We start from the raw sequence: 21,820 nt of genomic DNA, 5'->3' as shown, positions 1-21,820 counted from the left end.
GCACCTGCAGCCCCCTCACCAGGTCATCACCCGTGGCCAGCACCAGGTCCAACAAGGCGTCTCCCCAGTGGGGCTGTGCACCTCCTGGGTTAGATGGAGGTCCTGCATTCTGGCTAGGAATCTAGGTGAGCGTTCAGACCTGGCTGATTGCTCTTCCCAGCAGATGTCCAGAAGGTTCGGGTCCCTCATGACGACCACATCCTTTGACCTAACTACCTCCGTGAGCTGGCTTAAGAATTCCTGGTCGAGCTCTTCCCCTTGGTTGGGAGGTCTGTAGTAGACCCCCACAGATAAGTCTTTTTCCCCTCGACTGCCTTGTATTCTAACCCACAGCACTTCAGATTGCCCCTCCTCTGATTCTGTGTTAATTGACAAGGATGTGTGTTCCTCCTTAATATAGAGTGCCATGCCCCCACCTTTCCTTCTTATCCTGTCCCTCCTGTACAGGCTGTAGCCCTTGACATTCACCGCCCAGTCACGTGTTGAGTCCCACCACGTTTCAGTGATCCCCACTATGTCCGGGTTGGTGTTGGCTAGCAGGAGGGTAAGTTCCTCCTGCTTGTTTCCCATACTACGAGCATTTGTGTAGAGGCATCTGAGGCCTCCTGTGGATTTGTGCACTGGGCCACTACTTTCAGCATTACCCTGGCCCCTGTCGCTTACCTGTGTATATGTTCGGCTCGTCGGTCTAGGCTGGGCTGTACTTGTGGGTGTTGCTTGGTCTGCTGCTTATTTTCTGGAAATACCCAATGCATGGCATAATAATTTTTTGATTCTTTGCCTGCACTCTTTCGCACAATCTCAGATGCTCTCTCTCTGTCTCAGCAGATTTTTACACTTGTTATTGCCTCCTTACCCAGAATAAGAAGCCAAATTTATTTTAAGAAACTTTACTGAAGTGTCTTCTGCCATTTGCTGTTTTGGGTTTTTTTGCTGTTAGGTTTCTGGAACACTGTTCTTAGCTGGCTTCAGGATGTATTTCTCTAATTAATTTAGCATTTCTTTCTCCTGAAGCTTTTCTAGAAAGTAAATTGGGTGCTTATAACAGGTCTCAGGCTCCCTGTAATGTTAGTTCCTTCCTCTTAAATAGAAGAGATTTGAAAATGTAATCTCTCTTCCTGTTGGCTGCTAGCAATTTACCTTTCTCCTCTGGGAATTGTTAAAATCCTCTTACTTTTTGTTCTTGTGGGCCTTCAAACATTATGTAATGCGTCTCGTCTTTCTCTTATGCTGATGATAGTGTGTTACTGAGTCTGCAGTGGCAATGCCCTCTCTTGCTCCCAGTAGTACTGATATACTTCAGCAGAGGGAGTTTAGTGCTCATCTCACAGACTTTTTTACCTCATAAACAATGGAGAAGCACTGAATATGTTGAAAGCTGTTTATTCTTTTGTGTGCAAGACGATCTTGTACTAGTGTTGTCTATTCCTGGCAGTTACGGAAAAAGGATAAAGAAGCTGCTGTAGTTGTAAAAATCACTTGCCCGTCTCAGCGATGCCTGGCACCATCTATGAATCCAAAAATCCCTAAATTGGATTCCTAAAAAGCAAACTGAGAAACATTGCAAACTATTGAACTGTCACAAAGTTTGTTTTAGTTTTACTAAAATCCTATCAAATCAGATTTTTAGGTGCATTTTCATAATGAAGTGTAATTGAGGGCTTCAGATTTTGGTTTCTGGGTTTAGAGATGCAGGGTATTTAGTGAAAGTATTTTCTAGTAAGAAAAGATTTAACTGCAGACTCCAGGCTAAGGGTGTTTTGCCGTCTTGATTTGTCTTTTCCAGCTACAGGTTAACTGGCTGGCATCTCTCAGAACAGCGTGCAGAAGTAGGATCAATTGGCTTTTTATGAAAAAATTAATAAGATAACTTTTTTTTATTTGTTACATTTTACTCTTGTAATAGCATAATAAATATCAGGTACTTCAGCTTCTTTTATTATCTTCAAAAATCAAAGTGTAGCCTGGTATAAATACACACGTATGTATTAAAAGATGCTTCCTATCCTGATGATCTTAAACTCATGTTTATTTTCTGTTTACATTTCTTTTGGATTAAACGGTAACTTTGCGAATACTCATAAAGATGATATTTTTTCACCTATAATAGTTAGCATGGCTTTGTTCAAAAAAAAAAAAAAAAAAAAAGTAAAACAGCAACATGCAGTAGGGTCTAGAGGGCTGCATCATCTTTGTTTAGCCTACTTCAGATGTTTTAGGCCCAAAGGCTGATGTCACAATGTTCCTTTTTAAGAATTTAGATTCTGGCCTGATTGTGTAACCCTTCATAAAAGTGATCATGTAGACTTCATTAGGACTTCTCGTATGAATAAGGATTACTTGAATGAGTTAGAATTTGCAGAAGCAGACTGTCTTTGTGTGGTGGCTGGGATGGGAGAGAAGTCTTTTGGTAAAGAATGTTATTGCCTGTTCCCTGGAAGAAAATCTTACTTCAGTGTGTATTTTCACCTTCAGTGATGGAATTTTGAAGATTATTGAAAATTGTATTGTAGTATTAGACTTATCTTATGCCATTGCTTGGGCTTATTTTCTAGAGTGTACAATTCTTCATAATACCACAAGATATTGTTGCGTATAAATCACATTTGGAGTTTTGAAGCTGGGTGGATTTTCCCTGCAACATTTTGAGTACTTCGTTAATTTTAGTAGATTTTTCCTTTATTCTGTTATCTAAGGGTTGTCAAACTCTTTAGACCTTTAAATCATTGAAGACTTCTTTCTTTGTATGGGTAGAAATACAGTAAATCTGCAGTTCCACATTAAATATTAATGCTCAAATGTGATCTTACTGACCTGTAAGTGACAAAATAATTGATTTTACTTTACTTTGAACCAGTGTATGCGATTTCTTTTCATCTCTGCTTCTCCAGTCTTCATCACATATTTAAGAGTCTCACATAATGGTAGCCTGTGCTGAAATATTTTTCTAATGTGTGATATTGCATGTGCTTAATTTCTAAGAGGGGAGGGGGGGAACCTAAGAGAATTATTTTACTCTAATTTTGATAATTCAGGAAACCATTTTATAAGTATAATCTTCTAATACGAGTAGTTTTTGGTACCAGTGAGTCAGTCATTTTTATTGAGCAATGAGTGAATTGGGTTTAACTGCTTTTTTGCTGTTTGAAACATTGGCAGTAACAAGGATGCATTTCTTTGACTTTCAGGCTGTTTTTGAGCACCTTCACTCTTGCAGTTTCAGCTGGTGCCGTCCTGCTTCTACCTTTCTCAATAATCAGCAATGAGATCCTGCTATCTTTTCCACAAAACTACTATATACAGTGGTTAAATGGCTCTCTAATCCATGGTTAGTATTTGGCAAAATACAGTTCAAACTGGCACCTTAATTTATAGTGCATTAATAAAAACATTGGGATTGATATATGATAATACTATTTGTTTTGCTTTTACATTCTTACTGTCAGCAATGGCTTAGAGTTGCAAGTGAGCTGTTGATATGCTGCTGGTGAGTGCTGCAGTGTAAGTCTTCAGAACCCTTGCATTTTTAGGGTAATGTAGACTAAGGAAGGTAATGCAAAAGTTTTATTATTGCATACATAAATATCTCCTATAGTATAAGAACTGCCTTTTCAGGAAATTCTGAAATGTGGGAAATACGTAAGTGATTGGATTTCTCCTTTACCTATAATTGTGGTAATCTGTAAACCTAAAAGGCATATTAAGATAATTTTTAAATTTTATGCTTTTGTTACTGATGCTTACAAGAAACTTAGTAACTTCCATGAAACTTGGTTGGGCTGAGAAACAGTGAAGTTTAACTGATACCTTTTTTTTAAATGTAAATCATGGATATGACATATTGTGTGCTTATTACAGTTGGTATGGTACATATCTAAACAAAATAATTCAAGTTATTGCTTCTCTGTCTGCAAGGACAATGTCTAGTTCTTTGGGTGCTATATGAATTCAAATAATGGTTAGCATGCATAGTATTGTGCAGGCACATATAAAAGAGCTAATATGTGAAAGACCCAAAATCAAGAGGCATCTGTACAAAAGCAAGTGAACTTTTGCACCATTTGCAAGAACAGAAGTGTAAATATAGACTTAAGAATTATAAATAGGATAGATTGAAAGGAAGGATTGAGGAATATAGTAGTCAAGAGACTGCAGTTGCTTTGGTTTGGGGCTGTGAACTCTTTACTATTTTCATAGATGTGTATTGTTTAACTATAAACTCTAAAATCTCAACGTAGCTTATGATGATTTAGTGAATGTTACCATCCATTTGTGTTTTATATGAGAATTGTCTTCATGTTGAAATAAATTTCGTATGTAATTTGAAATTTCTGTTTTGTTTGAATCAGATTTATGAATTATAAAAGTGAAGAATGCAAGACACTTAAAATGCAGTTGGCTTTGCCCAAAAATACACACCCTTTCATCCTCTGTGAATCGGGTGTAACACTCATGAAATGGTAATTTTGCATGAGCTGCAGAGCTGAAGCTGTGTCTTGGAGAGGAGGGGTTGATTATCATTTGATTTAGATGTCTCTCATATGCTCTTACTATAGTACATTTAATGGAAGAAAAAGATAGATGTGGAAACCTTTATCTTGGCTAGACTACTAAAAGGTAGGGGTGCACTGACAAATTTTTTTTTGGCCAATTACTGATAGCTAACTATTAACCAGCCATATCAGCTGATACCGATCAGATGGCCAATATGCATCCCGACAGCTTGGAGAGCTGTGTCTGGCTGGTAAGTCTGAGAGGGAGGGGGGTGGGAGGGAAGATTGAGGCACCCATGGTGAGGGAGGGAACAGGGCCAGGGCAGGGGCAGGTGCTGCCCTGTTGGGGTGGGAGGGGTGCAGCTGTGGGTGGCTTGTCCAGGGAGTAGGGGGTGGTTCTCTGCTGCTGCGTGCACCCCTGGGGAGGCATGGGGGCATGTGCTTCCTGGAGTTGTGCGTGGGGTGAGGGCAGGCTGTAGGCTTGGGGTGGGCAGGGGTAGGAGGGTGGCAGTGGCTCTGGGAGGGGTGGCTATGGCAAATTTTAGGGTGGCTATAGCTCATCCCTTAGCACTGCCCACCTGACCGGAGTGCAGTCCCGGTCCAGCCCCACCTGCTGGGAAGAGGCTGGGGTAGCACAAATCCTGAGCACAAATCTGGGGGGCACATGCCCCCATGGCTTCCCTGGGGGTGCACGTGGCAGCAGGGAGCTGTCCCCTCTTTCCTCTACTGCCCCCTGAATTTAGCTGTCCATGACTCCTCCTTGCCCTGCCCCAATAGAGCAGCACCTGCCCCAGCCCCACTCCTGAGTTACTGGCCGAGTGCTGCTCTCCAAGCTGCAGGGCTGCATTCCTGGTCATGTGCATGCTGCGGCTGTGCACAGGCATGCAGCACTTATTGGTGACGTATTGGCTACACTGGCCAAAAAATGCTAATTGTTGATTAATGTCAGTTTTCCTTTTTCGGTACTGATATGATATATCGGTGCACCTTTACTAAAAGAAAAAGATAGCTATTTGGTGAAATGCTAAGCAGCAAAGGGATCTAATTCCACTTGGGGCTGCTTGGTCACTGTTAGAGCTGAACATTTAATATTATGTGGTTTTAAGAGTATATATGCCACTTGCTACAGAGGAAGGCAAAAAGCCTCATAGTCTGTACTAATCTGATGTTGGGGTAAAATTGGTTCCTGACCCCAAATACAGCTCTCTGTCTGGCCCTGAGCAGATGGGCAAGACCCTCTAGCTAGGAACTTCTGGGTTTTAAGGCCCAGTAGGAACACTGGCACATCCCAGTCAGAATCCCTGGCCTTGGCTGCAGTCAATGCCCAGTGTTTCTGAGAAAAATGTAGCATCAGGAAAAAGTTCTCTCCCACCCCCATGTGGCAGCCACCAAAGCCCAGAAGCATTGGAAATGCCCACAGTAGAACCATAGACATAGCTATGGCTAGATTCTTCCTGACCAATGCCTGCCCAACCTCTTCTTGAACACCTCCAGTGATGGGGGCGTCCACAACTTCCCTAGGTAGTCTATTCCACTGCCTTGCTGTTTGAACAGTGGACAGGATTTTTCTGATATCCAGTCTAACCCTACTTTTGTTCCAACTTCAGGCCATTGGTCTGCATCCTCCTCTGGTGCGAGAGAGAAAAGGTGCTTTCTCTCTTCTTTATGGCAGCCCTCTAGGTATTTGAAGGCTGCTGTCATGTCCCCTCTCTAAGTGCCTTTTCCACAAGAACATGCCTACCTCGTTCAGCCTGTCCTTGCATGACTTGCCTTCCAAGCTCTTTATCATTTTTCTTGCCTGCCTCTGGACCATCTCTGACTTTTCCATGTCCTTTTACAAATGTCGAGCCCAAAACTGCATACGATATTCTACTCAGCCTTACATAAAGGAGCACGATCACCTCCCATCTCTTGTACCTAATGCTTCTTTTATGCAATCCAAAACCACATTTGCCTTTTGTGCAACTGCATCCCAGTGATGACTCGCACTGAGTCTGTCCTCTACCAGAGTTCCCAGATCCTTCTTTGTAGTGCTGCCATCTAGCCAGGTGTCACCCATTTTGTACATGTATTTTGGATTATTCTTCCCCAGCTGTGTAGCACCTTGTACTTGTCAGTATTGAACTTCATCATGTCAGCTCCAGCCCAGCTTTCCATTCCATTGAAATTCTTCTGAAATGCACTCCCATCCTCCAGTGTGTTTGCAGTCTTCCCAGTTTTGTGTTGTCTGCAAGCTTGCTCAAGAAGCTTTCAATGTCAGCATCCCCATCATTAAACATAAGCAGCACTGGGCCCAGGACAGTCCCTGGGGGACTCTTCTCAAAACCTCCTGTTGTTCTGACATGGCTCCATTTTAATTAATGTTTGCTTACAGCTATTGAGCCAGTTGTCTATCCACCTTTTGGTAATTTGGCTAGCCTAAATTTCTCCAGTGTGTTTGAGAAGGTCCTGTGGGGCCTTCTCCAAAACCTTGCTGAAATCCAGATATGCCATATCTACAGCATTCCCTTTATCCTTCCAAGTAGTTATTCTGTCAAAGAAGGAGATAAAGGTTATCTGAAATAATTTCTTTTTAGTAAATCCATGCTGCTGCCTTTCTTCCTCCAGATGCTTGCAAATGGCTTTGCTTAAACTATGCTCCAGTAACTTCCAGGGTATTGAGGCTGTGGCTAACAGCTCTGTAGCTCTCTAGATCTTCCTTTTACTTTTTTTTAAAACGGAGCACTATGTTGGCCCTTTTCCAGTCCTCTGATACCTCACCCATCACCCACAACTTTGAGTATTATTGCCAAGGACTCCAAGATCTCAGAGATGTAAAGCTATGCATGTAATTAGGGCAGTTGGACTTCTGTGCAGTGTTTTCACCCTCCATGTGGCAGACGGTAAATGCAGTAGGGGCTACGCTAGACTTGGAATCTGTAGACTTCAGACGCACATTGCCTGGATCCTTTATTGAGGGCTTCTTCCTCTGTGCCACTCCTACCCATATTAAACTTCCCAACTTGTGGCAATACAGCTGGCTCGTATATGTGGTGCTTACGGCTTCCGAATATTGCCTAGAGACTGTGAACCTCCTTCAGTATAGCTTGAAGGGAAGGGTTAGTAGTTTTGCTGCATCTGCCTCTATCATGTCTCTCATTTTCTAATAAATAACTTAAATCTTGCTTTCAAGCTCCTTCTTAACTTAGTCCTCTTCCCATTTATTGCTGAACCGTTATGTGTAAACTTTGAAGTAGGAATAATTTCCCTCCTGTCTGCTAACTTCTTGTCCTTCAGCTCCTTCCTCACAATTATACTTTCTTCACTAATCTCTCAACATCTACTCTCACTCTTGTATTTATTATAAAATATGACTTTTGTTAGAAGCCCAACAAATTTGTAACCCATCAAATTGATTTTTTTGGTTCTTGGTCAATATTAAACCAACCTTCTCTCCATTTCTTGTTTTCCATCCTTTCAATGCTAGTCAAAATGGTGTTTCTTTTGCTGTCTAAACTGCAGAAGATCTTGTTTTGCACCTGTAAAGTATCATGCCTATCAGTGAAGACCATAACAGTAACTATAGTTCCCTTTTTAAACCATTACAATTTTTGTTTTGGTGGAAAGTGGGACTATAGTAGGGCATTTCCCCTTTGAACTGTGTGACTGGGTGGTTGCCTAGGTCTTTAAGCTTTTTGCTCTACCATATAATGTCTTTATTCATGTAGTAACAAGTTATTGCTTTGACAGCAAAGCTTTACTGTTAATGTGAGCACACATCTTTCTGTCACTTTTTAATATGGGGACAGAATAGGAAAAGATCCTATTTTTATTTAAATCAAACTTCTGATCTATTTTAAGATAGCTGCAGCACTAAAATGGCTGAGGTTAAAAAGTTGAAAGTTATCAGGGAAATACCTCAAATTTACAAGAGCCTTTGAATTTTCTAGTAAACCTTTTGTTTTGATTCGACCAGTTAGTGAGTCCTTGAAAATAATAGTTTGTTCTTATTCAGCATAATTGCTATATTTTGGGTACTGGTTTGCAGTGGCTGGATTGGTTCTGCATGTGAGTGTGAATTATTTCACTAACTTTAGCTGTATGTTACCAGATTTAAGAGAAGGTGCACAGCAAGTTGTTTTTTATGAAGTTCATGGAAAAGAATTAATTTTAGGATTTTGTATCATCTTTACACTGCTGGAAAAACAAATGCTTCAGTTCATAATATTTGCTGGTGAATGGCTCCCTCTTGTGGACCTCATCTGCTACGTGTAACCTAGTGTTTCAGTGCTGCCTAGTTGCATAATTCCAGACCATTGAATTACTTGTTTAAGTTTTTTCTTTCCAAGGCAGTTAGGAAATGAGTGAGCCAGCTGTATTAACATAAGCTGTGTGGTTCAGTGTGGGTAGGGGAGACAGAGCAAGGGTTCAAAATCACAAACTTGATTTTCTTTTAAGCACTTAAAAAATCGGATAATGACTGCCCAGACATCCATAACTCTTTAAAAAGGTAACAGTCTTTAGTTGTGGATCGTTTATTTCTCAGACAGCACTAATCTGGGGTGTAATTCTTATCTGTTACAAGTATCTCACAGTTTTAACTCTTCAGACAATATATCTTATTTTTATTTTGCCTTGATTCAGGACTGTAACAATTGGTGGTGATTTACAGCACACTGGCTATGTCTGCAGGAGACTGACTGCACAGTAGCTCATTACTACTGTGCAGTAGCATTGCATGGCACAAAGTGTGACGTGATGTGACACTACCGTGCATTAGTAATGAGCGGTCAGTATCACGAAAAGACCATTCAGCAATGCTTGTGTTTGCAAGTACTAAGTGACTGCGCAGTAGTCGGCATCTCATGTAGACGTGGCCACTAAGAAAAGAATATATACCTTAGCTTTAAAATAAGGCTGAAAGCAAAAAACTATCCAATATGAATAATGTGGTGAAAGCTGATTTGTCAGAGATGTTCCTAGAAATGCAGCTAACGATAGTAAGATTTTCATTTCTGCTGTTCTAAATGTGTCCAGCAGGTGGAGGTAGAACTTAATGAAATTTAGGAAGCAAAATTGCTAAGTATATAATCTGAGTTTGCAAAATGTTCAAGATCTCAGTTGTCAGCATTTTATTTTATTTTAACTTTTTTTGTTTAATTTTGCTTTTTGTTTTTTTGGTTTTTGTTTTATTTTAAATTTATTTAATTTTTAAAAATTGTTTAACTTTTTTTTTTTTTCCTGGAGACTTTCTTAGGTCATTACAAATAAGTATAAAACTCATCCTTGTGGACACATTAGGAAAACCTTGTACTTCATAAGGTTTAATTGAGTCTTTATTATTTAAGCCCTGCCAACAGTTGGAGGTCTACAAAGTATCTTTAGCATGAAGTCATTTCGGTGGGAAAGTCAATGTTTACTTTTCAGTGTATATTTGACCACTGTATTATCCAGTTAGTGCAACAGATTGGGGAAGGAAAAAAGCACAAAATTCTAGTCAGTGAAGTTGGCACAGACTTTTTTTTATTAGCCTATAACCAACTGTCACACAGTCTGGGGGGGGGGTGCATGTTTGTGAACACTGCAGCAATGTCTGGTCTTGAACATCCTTTGAAGCCAGCGTGGGTGCAGCTTCTAGAGTTGCAAGGGAGCACAGGGTCTTTCCTCAATCTGAGACATTGGCCTTTTGATCCATCACCGTCCCTGGCTCTTTGTGGCCTTGACTCAAGGAAATAGCATCTTGTTCAGTTTGTAAGAACAAGTTAAGGTTACCATATGTCTAGGTTTCCCTGGACGTGTCTTTTTTTTTTTGGCCCTCTGTCCTCTTGTCCGGGCAGGTTTTTAAAATGCAAGGAAATGTCTGGGTTTTTGCTCTGCCTCTGTTTTTCCCCTGTACTTGTGGCTTGGCTGCTTGGGGCTGGGAGAAGTGGCGGAAGGTGATTGGCTGTTGGGGATCATGTGCACTGTATGCGTGTCCTGGCAGCTGCTCGCAGGTGAGAGAGACACAGAGGGAGGGGCACCAGCAGAGCTGGGGGGCAGGGGGCTGCGGGCACCGGTGGGGCTGGGGGGCAGGGTACAGTTAGTCAGGAGTGAGAAGCAACAGCAGGGCTGGGGGGCCTGTGGCTTAGGAGTGAGGGGCAGAGGCAGGGCATGGGCAAATCACTGCCTCCCCCCAATTATATATCCCTCCCCCCCACAGGTGTCCTCTTTTTTGGTATTGGAAATATGGTAACTCTGAAGTGCAACCTGAAGTTCCAAACAGCAAACAGACAACTGTGCTTCAATAAAGGCATTTAATGGGGCAAAGGCCTCCCAGCCAGAAGTTGCCTGCAGGCTTCCCCCTTCAAAGAGTTAAAGTTTTTTTTTTTTATCCCCAGTTCAGCCTCCACAGCCCAGAGCATCCCTAGTGATTGCTCAGCTGTTTCCTTCCAGCTTCTGAGCCCTGGAGCTTCTCAGTTTGTCTTTCTGACTTCAGACTCTCTCCTCTGATTGGTCCTGCTGGGAGCTGACACCCTGCTTGTTCACACTCTATTCTCCCTTGTTATGTTTTTAACTCTGCCTTCCCTTTTGCAGCCTTGGGCCCACCAAGCCCAACTGAACCGTCATCATAGCTACTGAAGTCCTGTTAATACTGAAGATTCCTCTTGTCTTGTCCTGTACATAGGCCACTATGGCACTTATCAATCCTTCTTTCCCTCTAATCTATATCTAGCATTATAGATGAAAATGAGTTGCACATTATAACAACATGAACAGAGTTAACGCAGAAATATTTCAGTAAGCCCCATGGTTTGACACATCATCAACTAATGTTACTTTTTGTTTTTTTTCAGTAAAGTTTAATATTTTAGTCTATTGATATATGTAGGTGTTTCCATAATTGGGCATATATTCAGATAATATAGTGGTTCCCATTGATTCATTAATGTAGAATTTATTTGAATCACAAAGTCTTAAAAATGACCTTGCTGCCAACTAGCTGGTCTCTCTGTAAATAAAGCCATAACTCTGAAATTTACCTGATGTTTGGTGGAAGCTTTTGTTGAAAATATTTGTTCCAGTAGGCAGCTGATTGCTCTGTTTTTTTAGCAAGTGTTTACTTAATATAGCTCTTAAAATTGTGAGAATTAAATGATAAAAGCCAATGAAATCAATCTTCCCCTTAGATAAATAAGGCCACACATTGCGAACAGTGAAAGAAACTAAATAAAAAACACTTCTGTGTAAACACATGAAACAGGAGTGTGATACTCATGGTCACTTGTTCACTTGCTGGGGGGAGAGAGGCTGGGGGGAAGGAATAGTGCAGAATTTCTTCCTCTTTGGTGCCCTCTATATGTTATATGTATTGCACAATTACCTGGTTGATTGCACAATTAATCTAGACCAGCTACATATACAAATCAACTATCACGCCTTAAAGTCCATTAGCTATAAAGTTAGAGCTGGAAAATGTGTAATAACTTCATAGCTGATTTCCATCCAGCTTTAATTTGAACATATAGAATAGCTGCGCCCCTGTGGCGGGGAGTCCCATCAACTGATGAAGTGCTGCCACATCTGAGTCTCAAGTCCTGTTCAGTGGGGTGCTACTGCAGAGTCTTGTCAGCTGTGGAACTCCCAATTGTGGGAGCTTGCTACTAGTATGCTGATGCAGGGGGAGCCTGAGCTGCCCCTGCATTAGGAATAAGGCATGATAGTATCTGATGCTGGATCCCACATGTGCTATGGCAGGAGGTACAATTATGTGGATTGCATGTCTGATCCTATCACACCTTTACCTGAATGCTTAGAGCAGTGGTTCTGAACCGAGGGTACACGTACCCCCAGGGGGGTACATGAAGCCTCATCAGGGGATACGTGAGATATATTGCATATATTGTCTAACAGGTCGAAGGGCCTAAAAAAATTCCCGTTGAAAAGTGGTATGTGAAGTCTCACTTTGGGACCAAGGGGTACGTTGACTGAAAAAGATTCAGAACCACTGGCTTAGAGGGTCCCTTTGTTCTATACCTGCAGTTAAGTCTTTGTTGCTCTTCTTGGAGGGTCAGTGCTTCATGAGGGGTAGCCTGGCTTTCCCAGTTGAGGATCTCTTGCCTTTGGGATTACTCAGCTTTACGATTTGAATTGATTATCCTGTGGGAATTGTAAGGCAAGGTATTATAAATTCCTGGGCTGAAATGTTCTTTAGCACTTGTCTTGCCCAATTGTCTTTTATATATGCTTTAAGAACCGGAGAGAGCTGCAGCAGGCGAGTAACATGAACCCTTCATTTATATCTGTAAATATTATATATGCTATATTTTTATTTGTAAAAAGCTTACCAAATTGAAAGGCAGTATCAGGAATTTCGGTAAGTTTAATAACAATAAAGAATCTCTTCTAAAAACTAATGTCATTTTTTTTTTTAAATTTCAGGATTGTGGAATCTTGCTTCTCTTTTTTCCAATCTTTGCTTGTTTGTGTTGATGCCCTTTGCCTTCTTTTTTTTGGAATCAGAGGGATTTGCTGGCTTAAAAAAGGTGAGAAAATATTAACATTGATGTATGTAGAATAAATTCCGTTGCAGTTCCAAAGCTGTAATTGCCATAATATCAAGCAGTTTTTCATTTATTTAGTTAGCTAGTTATTTATATGTGGTTTGATTAAAAATTTCAGTGTGCTGTCCTAAGGAAACTTGTCTATTTATACTGTAGCTAGACTTGGTTAGCTTTTAAAAGTTAGTCAGCTATTGTTATGGACCAGATTCAACTAATATTTTTTTAACTTAATTTCTTGACAGTTGCTGAATGAGGATGATTAATTTTGGTGGCATGATTTGTAAAAGGTAGTCTGCAGTCAATTCCTTGAATAGAAAGTAGAGGATATTCAGTAGAAAGTGGGGAAAGAGAGACTTACTGAATGTCTTTGAGTGAAGATAAAAAGAACGATTGTTGTGGGGTAGGGTTTACTAAAATGATGGTGACATATGTCCTGGTTTGGCCAGGACACTCCTGGATTCCATAGCTTGTTCCCATCCAGTTGGTCAAAAGTCCTGGGCTGGAGCCTGGCAGGGAAGTGGAGTGGCATGGTGCTTCTTGCAGGTGGTTGGTCAGACACCGCTGCTGCTGTGCAGGAGTAAGGACATGCCAGTGTGGCACCTGCACCGGTCTATCCACCTTGCTCCCATGCAGCAGCATTCAACAAGACCAGTACAAGCACCTGGGACCATATAACTGCATGCACAAGTAAATGATTGGGACTGGCTGGCTAGGCTGCAGCAGAAAAAGACCTTGGGGTTACAATAGACCATATATTGAATATGAGCTGGCTATGAGCTCTTGCTGGGGGGAAGAAAACTAGTGGCATGCTGGTTGTATTAACAGGAGTGTCACTTGCAAGTTAAGGGAAGTGATACTTCCATTCTGTTCAACACTGGTGAGAGTTCATCTGGAGTACTGTGTCCAGTTTTAGGCTCTATGCTTTAAGAAGGGTATGGACAGATTGGAGAGGGTTCAGTGTAGTAATTAGCTGAAAATCAAAAAAGAATTGTATAAAAATGGAAATGAATGAATGGCTAAGGATGAATATAAAAGACTAGCATGAGCATGTTTTGACAAAATCAGGCTAAGGCTTAAAACTACAAAGGGATTTAAAAAGGCTGATTAGAAAATTATAAATAAATGTAAAACATGCAAGAGGCAAAGGGTATAGGCCCACTACTCAGCATGGAACATAAATGAATGGTAGATGACAAAGAAAGGTGAAATGTTTTTTTGTATGCTTCAGTCTTCACAAAAAACATTAACTAATGCTTATCTCAGTGTTAACAAAAAGTGGAGAAATGAGTATCATCAGTTCCAGAGTAGATTTAAAAAGTTGGATTTATTCAAGTTGGAAGACATGATGAAATATAATCTAGCATACTTATGGAAGTATATAAAGCTGTCTCTGAACCATTATTCACCTGTCCGTCATAAGATCCTGAAATTCCAGAGGACTGGAAAAGGGTGAACAATGGAATCTGTCTCCAGTTTGTAAGTAACTTGTAACATCATAAAGTGACAAATAGTCAGTATGGATTTGTCAAGAACAAATGTCAAACCAATCTGATTTCCCTGTTTTGACTCTGCAACTGATCAAGTGCAGTGGTGCTTGATCACCAGGGCTGTCTGGTAAAAATGATTGCTTAACCAGTAGGACTGTGCAAAGCTTTGGTAGCCGATTTGATTTGGTGGAGATTTGGCCCGATTCAGTGGCTGAATCTCTGAATCCAAATCAAGTTGGGAGACCAGTTAAAAGGTCCAAATTGAATCAGAAGCTTCTGAATTGATTTGGAAAGTATTTGGTGCTGTTTCGGAAATTTGCCCATAGACTAAACAGGCATCAGCCCTCACCATGCTGGACACAACTGCCTGTAGTAGGTGGATGGGGGAGGAAAGGGGCATGGTCTGGGGTGGGGGGCAGATCAATGCCCCCACAACGAGGGAGGGATTGAGGCTGGGGCTGGGAAAAGCTGCCCATGCAGGATGGGGGGAGTGGGACTTGTGGAGAAGGGCTTCTGCCACTGCATGTCACAATGCACCGCTGGTCTGGGAGGGCATGGGAGTGGGTGTGTGCCCTTGGATCTTTTTGGGGTGGGCTGGGTTGTGCTATGATCTGGGAGGCTATCCCCCATGTACTGGGAGCAAGCTGTGCCTGCATCACAAATCCCCTCCCCCCTCAGCCTGGCTGGGCAGGTGGCAGCAGGGCACAGTCCCTGCTCCTAGCATTGCTGTGCCTGTATCCTGAGCCCCCCTCCCCTTCAGGGCAAAACCAGGAGGAAATGTCAAGCAGTGTCCTATAAAAGCTTATCTTGAGTCAGGTATTAAATATTTTTATTAACTTTAGGTTGTGGAGTAGAGAGTATATTGAGAGTAGGGAGTGCATATTTGACGATGACATCATGCTAGGAGCAGCTGAAGTGCTTTGGAGGACAGGATTAGAATTTAGAATAAGCTCAAGGAATGGTCTGAAATCAGTAAAATGTAACTTTAAAAAGCAGGTGCAAAATACTACATGCAAGAAGGAGAAAATTTCAAATCTCTAAATATGAAATGGTGAATAACTGTGTAGGCTGTAGTACTTCAGTAAAGCATCTGAAGGCTATAACGAATCAGAACTTAAACATAAATTAACAATGTGATGCTGTTGCAAGAAAGTAAAGAGTAATTTAATTATTAATTTGGGTTAGGACTGTGCAATAAGGCAGGCCAATTGAGACTGAATCAAAATTTATATTATCATAGTTTCTTATCTCCACAGCTGCTGTAACCCAAGTAGCCAGTCTGAATGTGGAGTTCTTTGTCTCTGTCACTCATGGCTAGTGTGCTGTAAGCTCACATCCAAATTTGCCTCGTGGTAACTTGTTTGTGTAGGCTAGTGCACCTGCTGCCTTTGCTGACCCTGGGGAGTTCTTAATGGTGATGTGTACAAAAATATATTTAAAAAATAAAACTTAAGATCAGTGGTGCTTCACCCTTTGGCCCTGTAGGCCAGATGAGCGGCATGGGGCTGGATCCTGCACACCCAGATCAGGCCCCACATGCCCAGATTGGATCTTACCTTACACCACCCCAGCCCCATGTGTCCAGTCCAGCTCACAGGGCTCTCCATGTACCTAGGAATCAGGCACTAGGGGAGCATACTGCTCAATTAATACTGGCACCACCTCCCAAATTTTTGGACCTGTGAGGAAGTCCTGCAAGCCAGATGACACAGCTCTGTAGCCCAGATATGGTCTGAGGGCATCTCTGTCTTCAGCAGATCTGAAAAGGGTGCATGTACCCTGACTACATCAGATTTGCTCTCTAACATGCAATTTTAAAGGTGACATAAGCAGACTTAAGACGGATCTTTCCAAAGCTTGGGGTGCTACACAGGCAAATGGGAAATCCAAGTTTTGCAGGGAAAGCATGGATATGATGCTTTTATGGTACTAAAAGAACTCCTCTTCTCTTACACTGGAAGACAAAACTACTTCGGGACTGCAGCAAGGTTCCTTCCTCTATTTGCTTTCCTATAAAGACTTCAGGTAAATCTTGAATCATGGATTGGGCTCCCACTTGGACATCTTGGAGCTTTATGCTTGGTGTATACGGTTTTTACTACCCCTTCCTCAAAGCTCACCAATCCAAATGCTCAACAAAGGGGGAGGAAGATCCTTCTCAGTCTGTTGTGAAACTATCTGTATTTGTGAATGATGCAAATGGCCTTGCATCATATTGGTATCAGTTTTCCAAAAATCACAAATGGTGTTTTAAAGATTCATTCTTGTAAAATATTTTTCTCAGATATTCCCAGTTGTAGTTATATTTTTCGTAACAAACTTTTAACATTCTGCCCATGCTGTGTAACATGTAATCGTTGCCTTTTTCATCTTGTGGACACAGGGATTAGTTGATACTTGATGTTCTTTGTGGCTTGGAAAAGAAGCAGGTTCCAGCATAGGTCAGGAAATTCTGAGATTCAGATTTGGCGAGTCTGTTAGCACAATCACCGGTCTCCCAGAATAGCTAAACGACTTATCTCATTGGACAACACCTTAAACCAAATCAATATGGAAGACCATAGTAGTTTCTTGGGCACTTTGGCACCAGCTGTCACCAGTGATGGGTCTAATTCAAAGACTGTTTGCCAGCCCTGAAGCCATCAGCTTAAGGGTCTCTTGCAGTGATACCTGCAAAACATTGTCTTATTCAAGGTCATGTTTTGTCCATGCCCTCCATTGACAGTTTTCGATGGACATATTCATATTTTTGTAGCAGATAACAAGTTCCTTTCTTTCTGGGACCTTGTTATAGTAAATCCCGGGGACCTTGTTATAGTAAATCCCATTTTGAGCATGTAACAGCCACTCCATTACCAGTTATTGGTGAACACTGCCTTTTTCTTGGTGGTCATCCCCATCCCATCAGTTAGCACTTAGAGGAAGTGAGGAGGGACATGGTCTTTCACAAGGACCTAGTCACCCTTAAACCTTACTGAAAATTATTGTTTAGGATGGTTTCAGCAATCAGACCATTACTTCTCAGTTTGCTTCCCCAAACTGGAGGGATACTTTTTATTGGATGTCCTCATTATTTTTGCTTTTTTATTTAGATTGGACAAAATATTTTGGGAACAAACTGAAGCTAATTGAAGTGTTCACCAACAAAGTGAAAAACCACTTTTAATCCATTTGGAAGTTGCCCAAATGGCTGTTCAGTTGCATAAGGATTTATCAGCTAGTCAGTCAGATCTTATACTACCAAGTCGTACACTTGCTTAGATACATTCCCTTACCAGGATAACATTGCTTTACCTCAACTATACAGTAAGGTGAAGCTTGATCCATATTTACTTCTCACTAGTACCTTACTTTCACCACTTTTAGACTGGGCACTTGCTTTGTTAAGGTTGTCCTTCAGTTACAAATGAAGTAGGACTCCTCTCAAGCAAATTTGGTAATTAATCTTTGTGAAAAATCATTCAAATTGTTCCTTTATAGCAGGGGTGGCTAACCTTTTTGAATGTGGGGCCGGATCACAAACTTTTTATCACCCAGTGGGCTGGCGAGCCATACTCAAAGACCTCACAGGAAGTGGTATCACATCAGGAAGTGATGTCACGTGAGCTTTGACACAGTGAAGTTGCCGCAAGTGGCAATTAAATGGGTCTGGAAATGTGGTTTAAAATCCAAAATAAAAACAATATAAAAGCAAGAATGAAATAATACCAAGCACTTGACTAAAATAAACACTTTCGCTTCTATTCACTTCTCAGTGAAGGAAGCATAATGCAAGTTGACAGATCAGATGTCAAAAAGATATCAGCCAGAGTGAAAACTAATCAAAACAACAAAATATGGGCATTTTTGAGAATAATCTTCAAAAAGATTTACTTTTATTGAATTAATAACTAGTGATGACCAAAGGTTACATATTAAAACCCTGGTTTTAAATGTTGACCATAATTTAAATAGCAACATCAGAAGGGCTTGTCAGCATCATCCAGTCTTAAAATAAATTGCCCTTTTCTACACAGAAATTGATGGGAACATGAAATGACTGCTAGGGAAGCCCATCCAAAAATATGTGCTCCCTTCACACCTCCCTTCTCATTCCTACAGGTGTTCCCAACACTCCCTCTTCCCTTCCCCCCACATGCTCTCTATACCCTTCCCTACATGCACCCCGTGTTCATCCCTACATCCACTCCCAGCCCCCCCACATCACTATGAACCCCCCCCCCACACACACACACATACTCCTTGTTGACCCTTTCACCCTAATGCTGCCCTCACATACGGACCCTTGCACCTACACCCAACATGCATACAGGCAACACTCACCCTCCAAAGTATCAAGGGTCCTGCATACAGCCTCTCACCCTCATAAGATTCCAGTGATTCAATTGCTGGCAGCCTGCTTTTGAGCAAAGCGCATCTAGTGTAGTCCTCACGGTGCACCAGACCAGCAGCTCCCACTTTTAATAAGGGCTGGAGCATTAGGATCCCCAGTTGTGCCTGGACGTGGAGTGCTTCTGGGCCGGGCTCCTTCTGCCAGGCCTGGCTCCAGCAACTGTGCACCCTGCAGCCCTGGCCCGGTCCCAAAGCACCCCCAGCTCCACGTGGGAACTTACCCATGTCTCCATCCACCACGTACGCGGGCAGGGTGCGGGCCATGCTGCAGCTCCCCAGCTGCACGCTGGGGGCAAGGGGCAGAGCCAGAGAAGAAGTTCAGGCACTGCCCCCAGCTCATTCAATCAGGCACAGCTGGGGCAGCCCCACGCCTCGCAGCTCTCGGTGCAGCGGCGGTGGGACCGATCTCATGTGATGAGCCCGGCCCCGCGGGGGTAAGTAGCTCCCTTCCCCTCGTTGCTGGCTGGGGCCCGCAGGCTGGCCCTGCCCGCCTCACCGCTGCCGCTATGGAGCAATGAGCAGGTGACTCGGGCCAGATAAAATGGCTTGGCAGGCTGCATGGCGGCCTGTGGGCCATATATTGGACAAGCCTGCTTTATAGTAACTGCAGTTCTTTACATATATTGTTAATATGGATTTCATATTCTGTCTTCCTTCCCTGCTAATTCTGCTCCAGTGGGATTATGGATTTCCAGTAGAACTTTATTGGCAATTGAATCTGTTCCTGCTGTTCTTGTCTGTGTGGTGGTAGTGAGTGAACCTAGGGTGCAGATTTTTCCTCCGTGGACACTGATATTTAAAACAATCTGATCTCGTGTGTATTGTGTCCCGTAACTCAAATGTGAACAATATATCTTGAACTACAGTTACTCTAAAATTAGTAACTGTTCTTCAAGTCTTGGGCTTAAGGCACCTATAGAGATGGAAACTTTACTGAAAGGGAGCATCTACACAGAATTACTGGGCCAGGCTGTGTTGTACAGTGGTACTGCCTGGGCTGGGAGTTGGTGCCAGTTAGCATGCCCATGCAGTTGCATGAATGTGGTTACATTGTCATACTCCTGGTTAGGTGACATACACAGAGCAGTGTAGCATTTTTTGGATGTGCTACTTCGGAGTGGCAGGTGTGCAATGGAGCCATGCCCTGAAGGTACTCAAGTATTCCTGATCAGTTTTATATATGACAGTGGATACTGACAAAGTGTCACTGGATGAAGTACTAGATTATCGATCTGAACTTGATGGGTCTAATTAAATACGATTAAAGCTTTAATAAGTTTTTGTCCTTTAACTTATATTTTACTCATAAGAAATTTGAAAAATGAGATCATTCAATGAAGATCATGCTGGCTAAAATATATAGTACATTTAATTGTAAAGAGTCAGTGTCACTTATCCCTCACTTTTGTGTCTAATGCATATTAATCAAATTCATCACTACAGTTGGTATTTTTATTCTTGATTAGACTAAGGTCAGGTACAGACATTTATTTATTTATTTTATTTATTTATTTAATTTCAGTAGTATAAGTAATTGGAAACCTGTCTATACCCATAATAGAACAGAAGTTCAGCACACAGGCTGGTTTAAAAATGGTGGAACCCAGTCTAAGGTTTACCCCCTCCCCTCCAAGAGTGAATGTGTGTTCTGTTTGCTACTGAACTAAATTATGTTGCTTACTGAAAACTGCATAACTTAGATCAATTCCACCTTAGGCTTCTGTACCTAGCCCTCATTTCCATTTTGACATTGAAAGATTTGTTCACATTTTACGGATATAGCAGACTTTCCTGAAGTATTATTACTTTTTAGAACTTTTTTTATAAAGTAGTGGCAAATGACCTTTTTTGATCTTGATTTTTTTTAAGCAGACTTGTATTTTTCATATACTGAAAAACTTCGAGATTTCTGTTCAAAATGTTTGTGCAGTGCATGAATTGACCTTGAATCTAGAAAATCTTTTGTCTCAATACATAAAGGTTTAATTTAAGCAAATGCAGCCTGGTAGTTTCACTTTTTAAAAATAGATCTGTGCTTCATTACATTGAAGGATACATTTAAGCTTGACAGTTCTGTGTTCTTTGTACAGTGGTTCCCATCTTTCGACTTTTTTCTTTCTTCAGAATTTGCTGCAATGGCATCAAATTCTGGTGAACTTTCTTACTCTTCAGAAGAAGCCACCTGATGGAGTAGACTTCAAAACAGAGTGACTACTGTGTGGCAGTTTAGAATACAATCTGGGAGTGCGCGCGCACACACACTTTTGAATATACTTGTGACCATTTGAGACAGATTGTTTCCCTGTGCATGTCTAAATGACCATTTTCCAGCTATATAAGTTAACTTTTGGCCCTTTAGTCACAGTTTACAATTCCTTTACCATCTATTCCATGACCTAGGTCGCATGGAAGCAGAAATATCCATACAACTACTGAGCATACTAAATAGGCTGTCCATTGGCTGGAGTTCTGGAGAAGTGACTGCTCAATGTTTAATTTGTGGTATGGTGATCAGAGCCTGAAATCTTATCCCAGCCAGGATCGGGCTCTGGGGGCCCTGCACCACCTCTGCCTGGCCCCTGAGTGTCTGATACAGGGCTCCTATACACATGTAGGGAGGCTGCTCTGACGCTTTGTAATTACAGCGTATTGGAGCAGACTCGATTAATCAAGTCTGTTTGAGTGTGGTGATTACTACGCTCCAACTGACTGCAGCGTCACGTGCATCAGCATGTCTGCACTGAAAAGTGGCAGTGAGGTGCTTTGAGCTAAAGCTTGTCAAACAAGCCTTAGGTCAAAGAGCTCCACCGCCATTTTTCAACTCAGGGACACTGATGCATGTGATACTCTGGGCACATTAATTAGCATAGCTCTTGGAGCTGCACCAGTTAAAGGCCGCCCCCCTCCAGAGCACGTCTATGAATGCCCA

The 21,820-nt window shown here is 41.8% G+C and overlaps 1 protein-coding gene across 1 annotated transcript in view; it reads left to right on the top strand.

Annotated features, from left to right (window-relative positions):
* LMBR1 (limb development membrane protein 1) overlaps window positions 1–21,820 on the top strand; it is a 105,410-nt gene that overhangs the window by 19,314 nt on the left and 64,276 nt on the right. The window contains exons 4-5 of the mRNA XM_019530552.1: window positions 3,189–3,328; window positions 12,891–12,994. Of these exons, the coding sequence (XP_019386097.1) occupies window positions 3,189–3,328; window positions 12,891–12,994 (244 nt within the window). The remainder of the gene's footprint in view (window positions 1–3,188; window positions 3,329–12,890; window positions 12,995–21,820) is intronic.

This window comes from Crocodylus porosus, unplaced genomic scaffold (genome assembly GCF_001723895.1).
Source record: "Crocodylus porosus isolate Cpor-Errol unplaced genomic scaffold, CroPor_comp1, whole genome shotgun sequence".
Taxonomy (NCBI): Eukaryota; Metazoa; Chordata; order Crocodylia; family Crocodylidae; genus Crocodylus; species Crocodylus porosus.
This window is presented reverse-complemented; position numbering and strand designations above follow the sequence as displayed.